Genomic DNA, 15,179 nt, shown 5'->3' with positions numbered 1-15,179 from the left:
ATCACTGCTGTTACAGCTTTCAATGAAAAGTTATTGGTTTGGCCCTAAATATATGTTACACTGGCTCTAATCAGTGCTTGATCTCCCCCTCTTAGTCTTCCATTTTGTTCTTAAAATGACAAATATTAAGGACTCTTCAATCACAATTTCTGATCCATTAATCACATCAAAGCAACACACATATGACCACAGACAGACAAAACCATACTAAGTCTAAAACCAAATTGAAGCTAAATAAATAAATTAAACAGCTCTTAAAGTGACAGACTAGCAGGCAAATGTATTTGAATTAAAGATGAGCACCGTCATAAATAACACTCTGTCTAATACCAAGTTAAAAATAAATATATAAGCAGCTCTCAAAGTGATAGACTAAAAAATGTCTTTGAATTAAGCATAAGCATAATCACAAAAAACATCCTAACACCAAGTTAAAGTTAAATAGATAAATAAACAAATAAATAGATAAAGAAACAGCTATACAAGTGAAAGACTATCAGTATCAAATGTCTTTAAACTACACTATAAGCATAATCACAAAATTTCTATCACCGTTGTTCAAACGAATGAATCAATCTGTGTTTCGCTGGAAAAGAAACAAAACAGTCAACTTGCCCTTTTCTCAGCAGTCTCCGGGTTGAGCCAGGCCGGCAAATGGTCTGCTGCCTCAATGAGCATAAACTCTTCATCATTGTCTGACGCCCTGAACATGACACCAGACAAAGCTATTGTTGCTGATGAGCTGCTTGCATGTGGTGATGATGGACAGGCTGTGTGCCTGCATGCTGTAGCCCCCCGCCCCTTCCCTACATACACACATCCCCTCCATGCACATTTCACACCCAACCCTGATCACTCATACTGTAAGGAACTCTCAGTCCAGCAGGAAATACTCTATTGATCAGATCTAGCGATTTCTATGACACTATGTGCATGTGCACAATGGGCAATAATATATAAACAAGAACAGAACAGAATTTGTCTTTATTACAAAGTGTACTGGGGTTACAAGGAATACTGGGGATATAGTACACAAAATGTGCAAAAATAAATTGGAATATATACAAACACACAGTAGTTACAGTCCAATTCGTAACACATGTACGCTCACACGTACCCACACCCAACACATATATATAGAGCTTATCAACACACACACACGCACACACACACACACACACACACACATATATATATACACACACACACACACACATATACACACACACATATAGATCTCTCTCTCTCTATATATATATATACATATATATATATATATAATATATATATATACATATATATACATATATATATATATATATATATAGAGAGAGAGAGAGAGAGAGAGAGAGAGAGAGAGAGAGTAGAAGGAGAGAGACAGATTATCTTTTTCTGTTCTATCTCTAGATAACTTGAGTGATCATGGTATACTACTAATACTGCTGGCTCATACACTTCAAACAATGACAGGCTTTGTTGTCATTATGAAGTTTGCAACATCTTGTAACACAATATGAATATGAATTTGTTCAGCCCAGTCAAAAGTCTATACCATTGATCTAGAATAGAAACACACACAGAAACTGGAACCAGCACACACGCAAACACACACACACACACACAAACCAGCACACACACACACACACACACACACACACATGCTCTCTGTCAGTCTGTGTGTGACACTGTCAGTCAAAACCCCTTTGTCTCTCTTTACACACTGTATACTCACACAGACAGACACAGACAGAGACACACACACACACAAAGACACACAGTGGAATGTGATACATTACTGGAATGCTCTTAGCACAGAAATCCTCCATGGTTGGAGGAAGGAAGAGGGGGCAGGAGGAAGGAGAGAGAGACAGAGAGAGAGAGAGAGAGATACAGAGATATACACAGAGAAAGATACAGACAGACAGAGAGAAAGAGAGAGGAGGGCCCAATTCAGCAAATTTGTGTTAAAATGTCAAAGGCTATCATGGCATTAGGTGACATTCTCTAAAATCGACATGGCTTGCTTTTCTTCTCACTCTTTCCCTCTGTCTCAGACACACAGACATACACACACAGAGCAATACAGAGAACCATTTTTGTCATTCTAAACAATAACAACATAATGATGCATGATATTTTATGCATAATGATTTCAGAACACAGAATGTCCACACCCTCCTCTAACTGAACTTCTCAAAATCATTCACAATGTTGGCATTATAGAGGCTTAGAGCTCTAGGTTGTCTGTGTAGAGAGTTTGACTGACAAAGTGAAACAAAGAGTGATAGAGAGAGATCTTATAGATGAGATTTTGAGATGAAATAAAGAGAAAGAGACAGAGACAAGGAAACAGTGAATAGAAAGAATGGAGAGAGATAGAGATATATACCGACAACTCATAGACAGACATCACAGATAAACAGAGAGAAACAGTGCTTGAGGAGGAAGTAGCATGCGTTAAACTTAAAATGCCAGTTAAAGGTCATCAGGTTACATTATTCTGTAGTTATGTTAGTGACTGGTAAAAATGCTGAATTCATTACCTTCCCAGTTGCCAACATGTGGATTATTTGAATCTGCTCTTTTGAGTGTGTATGTTTGTGTGCATGTGCGCGCATGAGTGATGTAAGCTGTGTTTGTGCATACATGTGTGCTCTTGAGTCAATGTATGAATGTGTGTGTGCACATGCAATGATATATAATGCATGAATACAGTGTGTGTGTGTGTGTGTGTGTGTGTGTGTGTGTGTGTGTGTGTGTGTGTGTGTACATGTATGTATGTGCGTGACAGAGAAAGAGAATTAGAGAGAGAGAGAGAGAGAGAGAAACTCAGAAAGAGAGTGGTGGGGGGATGCACTCTTTGATCAAATTTGACAATGTGGGTGTGATTTATGTGGCATATACATGTACTAGTGTGTACTTGAGTGAATATATATATATGAATCCATATAATACATAAAATAAATATATAATATACATACATGCACAAAACATATACATAATAATTAATATCCATAATAATAATGCATGAACACATATTTGTGTGTGAGTGAATGTGTGTGTGTGTGTGTGTGTGTGTGTGTAAATAAACTGTTGTCCTTGACACCAGTAACAGACACAGCCAGGCAGAAACAAGGTATACTCACCGAATTACTAGATCAGGAAACTGTCTGCTGAGCTCATATAGCAGGTGCACAATGAACCATTCATCTTCTATGTTGTCCCCAAAATGGGTTGTACCACACAGATGGGCCGGGATTTCACCTGATTCATATAGCAGTCACTTCAAATGGAGTAATCCTTGAAACGTTAACAAATTTATGCAAAACAGTAAAAATGGAACACAAGAAAATGAAACATGTAATGATGTATCAGTTATTATCTGTGTGTGTGTGTGTGTGTGTGTGTGTGTGTGTGTACATATATATATATATATATATATATATATATATATATATATATATATATATATTTACATACATACACATAATACACATGTATCAATACAACTGTGGGGAAAAAATGTGAATACAACTGAATATATTTTACATGATATTAGTAGAATTTTGTACAAATGGAAGAGAATGTGTGTGTGTGTGTGTGTGTGTGTGTGTGTGTGTGTGTGTGTGTGTGTGTGTGCATGTGTAAGTTTTTGTATGCATGTGTGTGCCTGCGTTTGTGCATGTGTGTGTGTGTGTGTGTGTGTGTGTGTGTGTGTGTGTGTGTGTAATTGTGTTTATATAACATATATATGCACATATAGTGATATACATTCATGTATGTGTGTGAATATGTGCAAATTTACATTGTACACAATTTGTAATGTGTATGTGGGGATATGTTAAATGAGACTGACGGGTTGGGGGCTGACAAGGTGAGGGGTAGAGGGTTTGAGCATGTGTGTGCTGATGTTTTAAAAACAATAATAAATGAGTATCCTTCAGCTTAAGTTGACAAAACTACCAGTTCCATCCACAATTTTCTTCTACTGTCTTCTGACTTTCTGAGGCTTGTTTATATATATATATATATATATATATATATATATATATATATATATATATATGTGTGTATGTATGTATGTTATGGTACTTGATACTTGAATGCATACATACTGTATTTATTGCATAGAACTTTTATGGTTGATGTAATTTAGCAATAACATTGTAGCAGACTACACATGCCATGTTCAAGTATTGTTATACAGGTCATTTCTGCCCAGCCTCATTCTGTTTTGTTCTTTGTTTACCATGTCAACTGAATAGATCTACTAAAATTGCCAAAGTCTTTTTGTCTTTATTCATGTCTCAATTAGACCATTACAATAAACAGTATAAGCTCCCCATCTGGGAGGTGTAAGTGTCAGTCTGCATTATCATTATCATCATTTAATATCATCATAACCATCATCATCACTATTGCTATTAGTAAATATTACTACTACAAGTACAAATGTAACGTGTAAGGCTATGCCCAATCAGGACCCAGATTAAAAACCATCTGTAATCTTCTGATGAACAAGAGTGTTTTATTTTGGAAACATCCAGTCGATGACACTGTAATATAACTTTTGGGGCAAGTGTTCCTAACTGTATATATGGCTAAACACAAACTTGTGCATCCAATGATCCATTCTTGAATAGACTGAGACATCAATATTTGTAAACATCAACATGATCAAGTTAACTTCTGTGTAAGACGAAAGTTTATCATTTATGTAAATTGTTTTTGCTAACATTTTCTTTACATGTTTTTCTCTATTATGAAGAGAAAAACAGCTCTTGTGTATAAAAATTATGCTAAAGTTTCTAAGGTTTCGGTCTAGATAGAACAGGTATTACTTTTAGTTTTTCCAGATTATTAACTCAGACATGTATACACAAAACACAGACTTAACTGTGTATCTATTACATACAAAATGAGAATAATGTGCACATGTGCTGTTGCTTATCATGGATCAATACACTTTCAGTTTGACACCTCTTTGAAACTGAAACTGTTTAAAAGCAGAAGTAGAAGAAGAAAAAGATAGAAAAAGAAGAAGAGAATGAATTGTAGAATCTCCTTTTAAATATTTTTAGACCTAGCCATAGCTTATGGAACATCAAATGCTTACATAACATTAATCTAAAATTCAACATCATCATTCAAAATTGGTTTTCGTTTTACAAAATAAAAGTTACTGATTTTCATATATTCTGATTCAGCTCTACACATTCATGCAATGCTAATAGTAACATCCTTATAATCATTTTATATTTGAGACAGCGAGAGAGAGAGAGAGAGAGAGAGAGAGAGAGAGAGAGAGAGAGAGAGAGAGAGAGAATTCATACTCATAGTCACTGAATAACTTAATTAAGTTAATAAGAGACTTAAAGTCACACAGTAACACTCACACACGCTTCTAGACTTACTGATTAAGACAATGAAAGGGGGGTGGGGGGTAGGTATGGGGCACAGAGAGAGAGAGAGAGGGAGGGATATATATATATATATATTTATATATGTATATGTAATGTTCAAACACATGCGGTGACAAATGTGAGAAAGTGGGTATCTGAGTATGATGTTGATTATGACGGCGACCAAAATCCGAGATAATGATAACAACAACAATAGAGTAGTATATTTAACATCAAATCAGTAAGAATCAACGGTGTATGAACGGGAATTTATAAATACAAATAGATCTATAACAGTCTTTTGATTTATTAGTGAAATGTGTGTAGTCACTCAGGACTAAGACTGATCATTTTCACTAAACGACTGAAATCAGGGGAAAAAAACATTTTCTTACCTTTCGCTGGCACTAGTCTCAAGTTTAGCCCTTCATTTTGCCAAATATAATCGATAGCCAGTGGTCCGAGAAAGCCTAAGTAAGTATCGCACACTTCTTCTAACAAAGGTATGTATTCGTTTTCTTCTAAGCCATTTGGAAGACATGGTATCAGCAAATATTCCAAGACATCGTCCGGAAGACGTCTTTGTAAGAGCTCCGCCATGCCGTCTGCTATACTTTCAATGATTACACGGAAGTGCAGCGAATGAGTTGACCAATCAACACGCACGACACATCCTGATTCCACCGTCCTGATCATGTGATACCGGAAGTTCACATGTTTACTATTTTCGATGAGACATAGGAGAGCTCCCAAGAAGATCAAAGTATTTGGATCGAAGTGTCCATCAACAGTCGAAGAAAATGCTGAAGCCAAAAGCTTTAACTCAAGTTTTGAGCCAGGCAAATACTGGTGGAGTGAGCTGCACATTGTAAGTGGTTGAAGTGGGTTTGATTGAACGTGAAAAGGAATAGTCATGAGCAGTGGCAAACTCAAGGAATCGTCTGTGTCATGTGCTAATAATGCAACTACACAAGCGACTTGGGTTTACCAACTTGGGTGTATGTAATGCAAATAGGGTTATTGCAGATAGTTGTTAAAATGAATAGATAATGAATAGGTAGTAACAAAACAAGTCTATTCATCTTCTTTTTCTTCCACTAGAATGTCCAAGACCATTGCTATGTTGGTTGATGCAAAGAATGTATGGCCGCAAAATGAAAAAGAAAATATGAAACATTGAAGCTACTGAAGGAAAAAGCACTGAACATGGAGTTGCTGGCACACCAATACTTGTATATGTACGCCAATATTTTGGTCCTCCATAGAAATATGCGTAGCACAGCCCCAGAAAAAGCCAAGCAGTGAACCCAGGTCAACAAACCACTACATCCACATACAAAAAGTACTGGACTGAGCTGAGTACATCTTAGACAAATTTCAAAGGAATATACCAAGATAAGGCACAGACACTGTTTCAGGGGACAGGACATTACAACCTCTTAGTGCTCTTGGGAAGAATTCAGTCAGGAGTTGGCCTTGAAAGTTGCATGGGATTCTGTCAAAGGTCTGGAAATGGGTTTAGTTGGTTCTCAGGAGTTGCTGCTTGAGAAGAAGGCATTGACTGGCTCGACTTTTGAATTAAGTCTAAGAAGTCTTGGCACTGATTTGTTAATTTGTGTTAAAAAAAAAACCAAACAAACACACACCTCAAGACCTAGTATCTTCAAGAGGGTTTGTGTTTATGTGCTGTATGTGTGGGCACTGTGTGTGAGCATGCAAGCACATGCACATAGTCTAACAAAATTAGATTATTGCTTATAGTTATACCCTGTACTTGTGTTTTTAATTGGAAAATTTAAAAGATCTGAACAGGTACTAACCCTCAAACTATTCCTTGTGACCAGATAAAAACTTTCTATTATATCCCAGTGGCAGTAGTCATATTAGTATTACTCCAGTTGCCAAGTTATGAATGTAAGCATCATTGTGTTTGCTGTTATGTACAACTGCTTTCCTGTAAATGAAAAATTCTCAAAAGGTATCGTAAAAGTAATGTGTAAACTACTAAGAACTGTTACATTCTAGCCACAAGTTGTAAAGAACACAAAGTATAACGTTATAATTATTTATCTTAAAATGACACCCCCATCCCCCAAAGGTGCCGAAGCTTGAATAGAATTATTCAGATGTTTTGAACATGTTATTTTAAAAGTGTGTATTGTCAGAGTTTATATTAATCACAAGTTTAATCATTTATATGGGATCATAATTTTGAATTCTTTCAATGGTTTCAGGCTTTTGAATAATGAAGGAGCTCTGCTGGCCTATTCTGGCTATCCAGACCGGGATGCCTCAGTAACAGCAGCCATTGCCAGCAACATCTGGACTGCATATGTGAAAAGTGCCAATCAAGCTTTTGATGGCAGCAAACTGGAAACAGTGCTTGTTGAATGCAAGGTGTGTCAAGTTTGCAGTTTGGGATGATAAGGGAATTGTTTTAGATTTTGACATTGCTACCAGGTTACCCACACTGGAATTAGTGGAAAAGCATGGTAGCTGTAGCTAAAGAGGACAGTATTTATTTCTTTGCTTATTTGCCTGTTCATTTCTCTTTGGGTTGATGCAAACTGATTCTGACTTTAAAGTTTAACATGAAAATGTCTGTTCCCACCTTGTGTAAAGGTGATCAGCGTTTCACAGCTTCAGGTGCTTTTTTTTCAAATGACATTTGGCGTATGATTGTCTAAGTAATTTATCTAGCTTACAGATTTTAACTAAGCAAGTATCCTTCACTCAGTGTTGCCTGTATGTTATTGCCATTGTGAATCTTAGGTGGACACAGAACTGACTTGTAAAATTTGTGCATTTGTTTTGGTTACAGGAGGGAAAAGTTGCTATTACCAAAGTGGCCAACCTGCTGTTGTGCGTGTGCAGCAAGGAAAACGTCGGCTTTGGAATGCTTAAAGCCAAGGTGATGGGGAAAAATTGCTCTCAATATAGATAGATCTGTACACACACAATGCATACACACACACACTAAAAAAGAATTGCTTACTGTACCATCATAGGTGTGTAGACTACATACATGTGCATGTGTCTCCCCCCTCTCTCTCCCTCTTCTTCCTGAATGCTTGTGTAACTGATGAAAACAGGTCACTCTTGTGTATTGTATCAGGATCATACACTTAAGCTTATTAGTTTGCAGTTTGTGTGTGTCTTCTTATTCTGGTTGAAATTCTTGTAAGTGATTGTTATAATTGGTTTTCATGTTATGCCTTATTATTCTGCGGCAGTATTTAGAAAAAAAAACCTGATGCAAATTGTAAGATTATTCATTTACCTTAAGAGAAGAATAAGTTCAACTTGACACACAAACACACACGCTTATTTGCAAGTTAACCCGGAGAGCGCGATGAGCCACGATCGTGGCTTTCCCGGTAAAGTGCGATGGGCCACGATCGTGGCTCTGTTTACATAAGGTCCGACATCGTACGGCTATGCTCGGCAGCCTTCGTAAAACTGCCTCGTTCTGGTGTTACTGCCTCCCTGCTTGTGTTTGCACAAACTTTGACCAAGTTTATAAGTCCAGATCTTCGTATTTTTTGTAAACAATGAGTGACACTGAAGTTGACAAAGCTCAGGAAATGAGTGACCTTGTCACTAGTGATGATTCATTTGCTGACAGGGATTCTGGTGAAAACGGCTTTGTTATTTTTACACTTGGGCATGCTGGCTTGCTTGTTGTTCATTCAGTTTTGTGTCTCCAGCCACAAAAACTGGGGGGTGGGTGATGGGGGTGGGGAGGGGTGGTAAAGTGGGTTGGGCATGGGTCTATTGCGATTTCTTGACCAAATCAAGCTAGAAAACTGGAAATTATTTTGATTTAAAGCATTCTTGCTGCTTTTGAAAGCAACATGAGCTAAAAGAAAACATTTATTTATGTTTTTGCCTGTGATTGCATAAAGTATTGTAGATGTGCGCGTGCGTGGCGTCGGTGGGTGTGTCTCAAACAAATAATACAGTGCTTATAATTTCATTGTTTCAGTTATATTCATTTCATGATTCTGCAGCCAGAACATTTTCTGCACAGTTTAATGCCAATTTTGAGATTTTGACTCTGTAAAAGATGTGAAAATACCTATAAACATTGTGGTTGACGTTTTTGGAAAACAAGTTTGCAAAATTTGTTGTTTATATCCTGTGGAATATCTCCAACTACTTACAAGGTACAGCCTTTTTCTTACTTTTATCTGATTCTTCATTCACTCTACTTTCCAAAAATGTATAGGTTTACCTATTTATTCTTACTGATAAGCATACAAATGCCCCAAATCAGAGCACAGGTAGCGGAGGCAAACTATCCCTTTGTTTTAAGCATGATTTCTGTAAGTATGTTTTATTATATCCAGCACTTTGAGGGTTAACACAAATTGGTAGTTAAAAGTTTAATTCTGGTAAAATAGAAAAAAAGCCTGAAACTGATAAAAAGCAATAAAATAGAAACAACAAAAGTTAGAAAAACATACTGCCAACATTATATCTAACAAATTTTCCCTCATGTCCGAAGCTTCGAGTCTCGGGTATGAAAATCTGATCTGTGTATTTGTGAGGGGATGTGTGCTGTCTGCTTGCAGTCTTGTTGGTGTTGACATGTTCTTTATCATGGAATTTTTGATGTGTGCAGTCTGCTTGCAGTTCAGTGTGTTCACATTTTTATCTTGAATTGTGTAAATGGTTATTTATTTTGATATTCAAAGTATACTGCTTTCTGTTAGCTAATGGGAGTATGGGTGTTGTCTGAATGAGCTGGATTCTTTTCAGGTGTATGGAGAAACTAATTTACTGCTCAGAGTGTACACTACATGTGCACACACTCGCATAACATAAAAGTACATCCACACACTCGCATCGCGTACACACATACATGCATGCATGTTGACAAATATATTTACCTACCTGAAAAAGGTTACACTCTTTTGTTTTTAATAACCTTAATAAGATTCAAATTAATTTTATCTTCCTTTTTTTCAGGTGGAGGCGTTGGCAGATTACCTAGACGCTCCACTGTCTCAAGTTGCAGCCTCCTGACCTCAGTTTCCATGACAACTGTGGCTGTCACACATCAGCATCTTGGCATGCCTATTGCATTTCATACATCTTCCCCCAGGCATGGTGGCTGCTGCTCCTTCAGTCCTTGTGTGGACTGAATGTGATGTGGACCTGTGCAGTGAGCATGGTCGGTGCTTTCATTTTGCTTTGAACGAACATTCAGTTGAAAAGTATGTGTGTTTGTGTGTGTATGTTGAGGCATGGTGATGTGTGTTTGCGTCTGTATGCATCACTTACTGGTCCATTCAGGTATACCTTTCTTGATTGGCAGTATGTACTATGGAAAATCAGTCTGACAATAAACCAAACAGCTTCTGAATACATGTATTTTTGTCTTTGTGTGTATGTTTGTTACTCTCTTTTCTGCCAATTAATGTTGCTTTGAACCTTCAGACAGACAGCATGGGTTTGACAGAAATTAGAATCAAAATTGATGCAGTGATTTGCAGTGAATACATCATCACTGGTTGTCAGCTTTATCTGATCATCTCCACTTCTGAAATGGAAGAGTTCAAGAGAATGGGTGAATATTTCTGCAAAAGTCTTCACTGAACAGTTTTTCTTTTTTTACAGACAACACTTGTGGCAATTCAAATAAATAAGACATGAACTGCATGCCATCTATCACATTTGGGTCAGAGTTTTCGCTAGTATCAGTTGTAGTATGGCATTGACAGTGTCAGACCACCCTGACTTTCAAGTCTCTTTTACTGTCTTTCAAACATAGTGGCTAAGGTGACTATTCAGGCTGATGTGCAGGGGGGAGTGCGTATGCTTTGGCATACGACACAGCTTGTCTGTCAGCATGCTGTATAGTTTTGCTTTTATCTTCCCCGATATCACATTCAATGACAGAACAACAGCATATCTTTCTCTGAATACTCATGTTTAGATTGTTTCCAAAAGATGTGTGTCAGAAGCAGTTTCCATTTGATCCATTTTCTGAGGCTTATTGCATAACATAGACAGTACCAAAGTATGGCTGAAAGGCAAATTCTCTGTACTCTAAATTCTTCCCCTATCCACTAGCAATCCATATTTTAAATCTTTTTTTTAATTACACATACTTAACCGTGACCCACTAGTGCAGACTCCAGCAGGGGTCTGACATTCATGTCCTGTGCAAACTACTATCCGCCTGTGCGGAGAAAACGAAAGTAGCTATGGCCGATAACTTCCTTTTTTTGTTATAAATGTTTTCAGAATTCTGTTATTTGGTACACATCTCAAGCAGTTCAGTACCAAAGCTTGAAGTGATTGAAAAGAAGAGCAGAATTCACAGCAGGAAGTTTTACTTGAAAGGTGACCTTTCTGGACTCTTGACTCAACTACTCCTTGTGTCTTGAGCTGGCATAGTAACTGTGGGATGGATCTGACAGCTGGGTAAAACTATAGAATTATGAAGATCAGTAATTTTGTCTTTTCTTTTTTTTTTCTCGTGCAAGGCAATCAGAAAACAAACCTGTTTTTCCAAGTACATGACCTTAAACCTTCATTGGAATTAACATTTTTCATCTCTTGGCGTCCAAATCGTGGGCCATGCTCAAGATCACAATGATGGTATGCTTGGATCTTGTGGAGCCAGTCTTTTCCTTTCTTTTTTTTCTATTATGATTAAAATGAGTTCAAAGCTAACTCTGTGTGTGTGTGTGTGTGTGTGTGTGTGTGCGTGCGTGTGTGTGTGTGTGTAACCACATACACTGTGTGTGTGTGTGTGATGATTATGTGTTTGCTCAGTGTCTAAAAACTTTAATGAGTTAATAGGAAATTAAATACTATTATTATTGTCATTGCTTATAGCCTTGCCAATTATACTCTGCAGTTGCAGGGCTAAAAACACTGTCATAGTGCCAGTTTTCCCATAGGACCTTGGATGGAGGGAATAGAAGGAAAAAAGAAAGAAAAAAAAAGGAAAAGAAAATTAGGCAGAAATTGTATCAGATTCATGCACATAAACCCAGTACATCTCTGATGTTGACTGTTCGATCAATTACCCACCAGAGGATTAAGAAAAAAAGGAACCAAAACACTGTACAATTATATATAATTTGCAAAATTATTATGACATGCATACAAAAAGAAAAAATGCCAGCGAGCACAACTTGGCAATAACGCTCAATTATCAAGTCTAGGAAAAGACAAAAAATATTTAAATTATTCAAGGCTTTTTAGAAAAACACCACCACAGAGGCATGGACCGGCAAGGCAGCAGCAAAGAAGAAAGGAAGAGATCACAGAAAGAAAAAGACTTAAGTCAGAAACAGAGCAATAGAAAGGAGGAAATTTCTATCATAGAATTCCCTGAGGGGATACTATTCATATCTGAAAGACCCCTGACATCCCCACAAGGAGAACTAGAAGTCATAGTCTGAAAAAACACCATGAAGCTTAGAAAGTAAACTGGAAAGTTTGAAAGAGATACTTCTGTAAATTCTGGACATTATCCCTGACTTGGGCACATTGATACTAAGCATTATTTTATCTTTCAAGGAAATTGACAAGACAATATGTACAACACAAGCTAATACCTGAGTCAGCTTCTGATTAATTGGGTAAATAAATTTCACACACACACACACACACACACACACAAAAAAAAAAAAAAAAAAACTCACAAAATTCTTTGTATATTTCACATGTGTGCTCAGATCCAAACTTGTCACATACACACCCACGCAAGAATAACCAAACGGAACACCCAATTTTTTTTCATTTTTTCAAATAATGGCACAAAAAGTCTGTGTTATATAATTTTTTTTTTTTTTTAAATCAAAAAAAAAAAAAAAAAAAAAAAAATCTTGGGAGTGGCCATAACATGATTTGGCTCTCGTAAAAAAGATGATCCAATTTTGGTTTTTACTACATGTAATAACCTGGACCCCTGCACAAAATGCAGTTGGTTGTTAACCACTCACAGTCCATCCACACACACACATGCAAGTGTATGTGCTGCAAACAAATTTTCATTAATCTCAACATTGTGATACATTATTATTGCCTCATACCCTTTACAGTTTTCACTGACAATGAACAACAGAAGCACAGCTAAATTAATCAGTATTTTAACAAATAACTCAGACACCCGTCTTGAGGATACTTGAATAAATCAACAGTTACATTTTAACCACAGTGATACTGATAGTATAATATGACATTGGACTGTAATGGGTGAGATCTATATTGTATCAAGAAATATGGTTGTGTCAACGTTTTCCAATAAACTGATAAGCTTTTTTTCTTTCTTTCTTTCTTTCTTTTTTTTTTTTTTTTTTTCTTTTTTCTTTTCTTTTCTTTTTTTAATTTTGAATATTGTTTTCTCATAAAAGTAAAGCAATGTGTCTGCTTCATATAGCCAAATGTCAACCATTTTTCCAACACAGAAATTGTGTTTTCTGTCTCTGCATGCCTGAAGAAAATGACCTGCATCTGTATAAGTGAACTGACACAGACTGAGTGTAGAAAGGGGCTGTCCCATGGTTTGATGGGTCAATATTATCAGCACAAATTAAGAAGAAAAAAAAGGCAATGAAAATGGAAGAAGAAATTTCTGTCACCACAAGGAATCAAACTCAATCTATCATTAATTTTTGTAAATTTACCATTCCTCTGAAAAAGTGATTCAAGAGGCCTGCTTACAGTCCAACTCCCGGCCCTTCATGCACACAAACATACACACACATATGTGGGAATGTTAATCATTTCATAATTACACATGCTCACGTAGGAATGTTATTCAATCATTTCACAATTACACAGTGACAGTTTACAATTCATAATCATGCAATGAATTCAAACAGATGCACACTTTATCCATATATGAAAAAAATCAACGGACTTCATGCATTAATTTTTTGTATCAGAAAGCAAGTGTCAAATACTGATGGCATAGTTCTAAGAAAGATGTGATTTCTTTTTACTGGGAGTTTGGTTCTGTCACATGCTGTATTTCTTCCAGCAGATCAAGCAAGTCCAACTCCAGACATCTTATTTCCCCTGCAAAAAAAGAAAAGTTCAGAGGTGAAATTACATCCCCTGAACATCACACTCTTACTCTCTCCCCTGACTCCCAGAAAAGGTAATATTTAGCAGTCTGACGTTAAAGAAAGCCATCTCACATCAGTGGTGTACATGAAAGTTTTAAGTCCCTGACTGGCTCACTTGTTTGGGTGCTGAGCTTGCAGTCAATATGTTTTTAGTTTCAATCACAGACACCCAGCACAAAAACTGGCATTTTCACTGCCAATCTTGTGTTGTTGTTCTGACAATGTCAATGAAGTGTTAGGTTGATACCCAGTTTCTGGTTTAACTATTGCTGTCGACCACATCACCTGAGACGGGTGTTGATGTCAAACAACAGTTTCTACATGTGTTCATCTGTGCAGGTTTCAACAAAATGTTTTCAGAAAATCATGTCAAGATTCAAACATTCCTGTACACATGTGCACACACACAGAGAGTCTGTAGTTAAAATCACTGACAATATGTACAGTACATTAGTACACATTATAAGCATATATACATGCCACATGTAAAAAACAAATTAAATGGTGCTTGAATTACATAAATGTTCTTTGTGTTCCTGAATCGTTAACCCAAAATAGCAAAAAAGTCATTTTGATAACCGGTAACATGAGAGATTGAGAAAAAAATTACTATCAGAAATGTAATGACAAGAAGGACTAAGGATCCAAGCAATATGTAAAAGTTGAGACGGTAATACTGATTAGC

At 36.7% G+C, this 15,179-nt stretch overlaps 3 protein-coding genes across 3 annotated transcripts in view; 1 reads left to right on the top strand and 2 right to left on the bottom strand.

Annotated features, from left to right (window-relative positions):
- The window catches only part of LOC143282189 (protein ecdysoneless homolog), a 30,330-nt gene extending 24,234 nt beyond the window's left edge, over window positions 1-6,096 (bottom strand). The window contains exons 1-3 of the mRNA XM_076587771.1: window positions 5,798-6,096; window positions 3,147-3,264; window positions 616-703 (exon numbers count right to left, since the gene is read on the bottom strand). Of these exons, the coding sequence (XP_076443886.1) occupies window positions 616-703; window positions 3,147-3,264; window positions 5,798-6,002 (411 nt within the window). The 5' untranslated portion in view covers window positions 6,003-6,096. The remainder of the gene's footprint in view (window positions 1-615; window positions 704-3,146; window positions 3,265-5,797) is intronic.
- A 10-nt stretch (window positions 6,097-6,106) lies between these two features.
- On the top strand, window positions 6,107-10,770 carry LOC143282195 (ragulator complex protein LAMTOR2-like). The gene is made up of 4 exons (XM_076587784.1): window positions 6,107-6,270; window positions 7,637-7,799; window positions 8,224-8,313; window positions 10,374-10,770. The coding sequence occupies exons 1-4, from the start codon at window positions 6,203-6,205 to the stop codon at window positions 10,428-10,430; spliced, it is 378 nt and encodes a 125-aa protein (XP_076443899.1). The 5' UTR covers window positions 6,107-6,202; the 3' UTR covers window positions 10,431-10,770.
- Window positions 10,771-13,199: 2,429 nt separating this feature from the next.
- Window positions 13,200-15,179, bottom strand: part of LOC143291972 (ragulator complex protein LAMTOR3-B-like) — a 4,886-nt gene continuing 2,906 nt past the window's right edge. Inside the window, exon 5 of the mRNA XM_076602127.1 lies at window positions 13,200-14,444. Within this exon, the coding sequence (XP_076458242.1) occupies window positions 14,365-14,444 (80 nt within the window). The 3' untranslated portion in view covers window positions 13,200-14,364. The remainder of the gene's footprint in view (window positions 14,445-15,179) is intronic.

The sequence above is a fragment of the Babylonia areolata genome, chromosome 1 (genome assembly GCF_041734735.1).
Source record: "Babylonia areolata isolate BAREFJ2019XMU chromosome 1, ASM4173473v1, whole genome shotgun sequence".
Lineage (NCBI taxonomy): Eukaryota > Metazoa > Mollusca > Gastropoda > Neogastropoda > Buccinidae > Babylonia > Babylonia areolata.
The sequence above is the reverse complement of the archived record's forward strand: the minus strand, read 5'-3'. Positions and strand labels throughout refer to the sequence as shown.

Coding starts and splice junctions, on each gene's coding strand:
- LOC143282195 (XM_076587784.1), top strand. CDS start 6,203: ATGCTGAAGCCAAAAGCTTTAACTCAAGTTTTGAGCCAGGCAAATACT. Junction 6,271..7,636: donor GGTGGAGTGAGCTGCACATT/GTAAGTGGTTGA, acceptor CAATGGTTTCAG/GCTTTTGAATAATGAAGGAG. Junction 8,314..10,373: donor TTGGAATGCTTAAAGCCAAG/GTGATGGGGAAA, acceptor CCTTTTTTTCAG/GTGGAGGCGTTGGCAGATTA.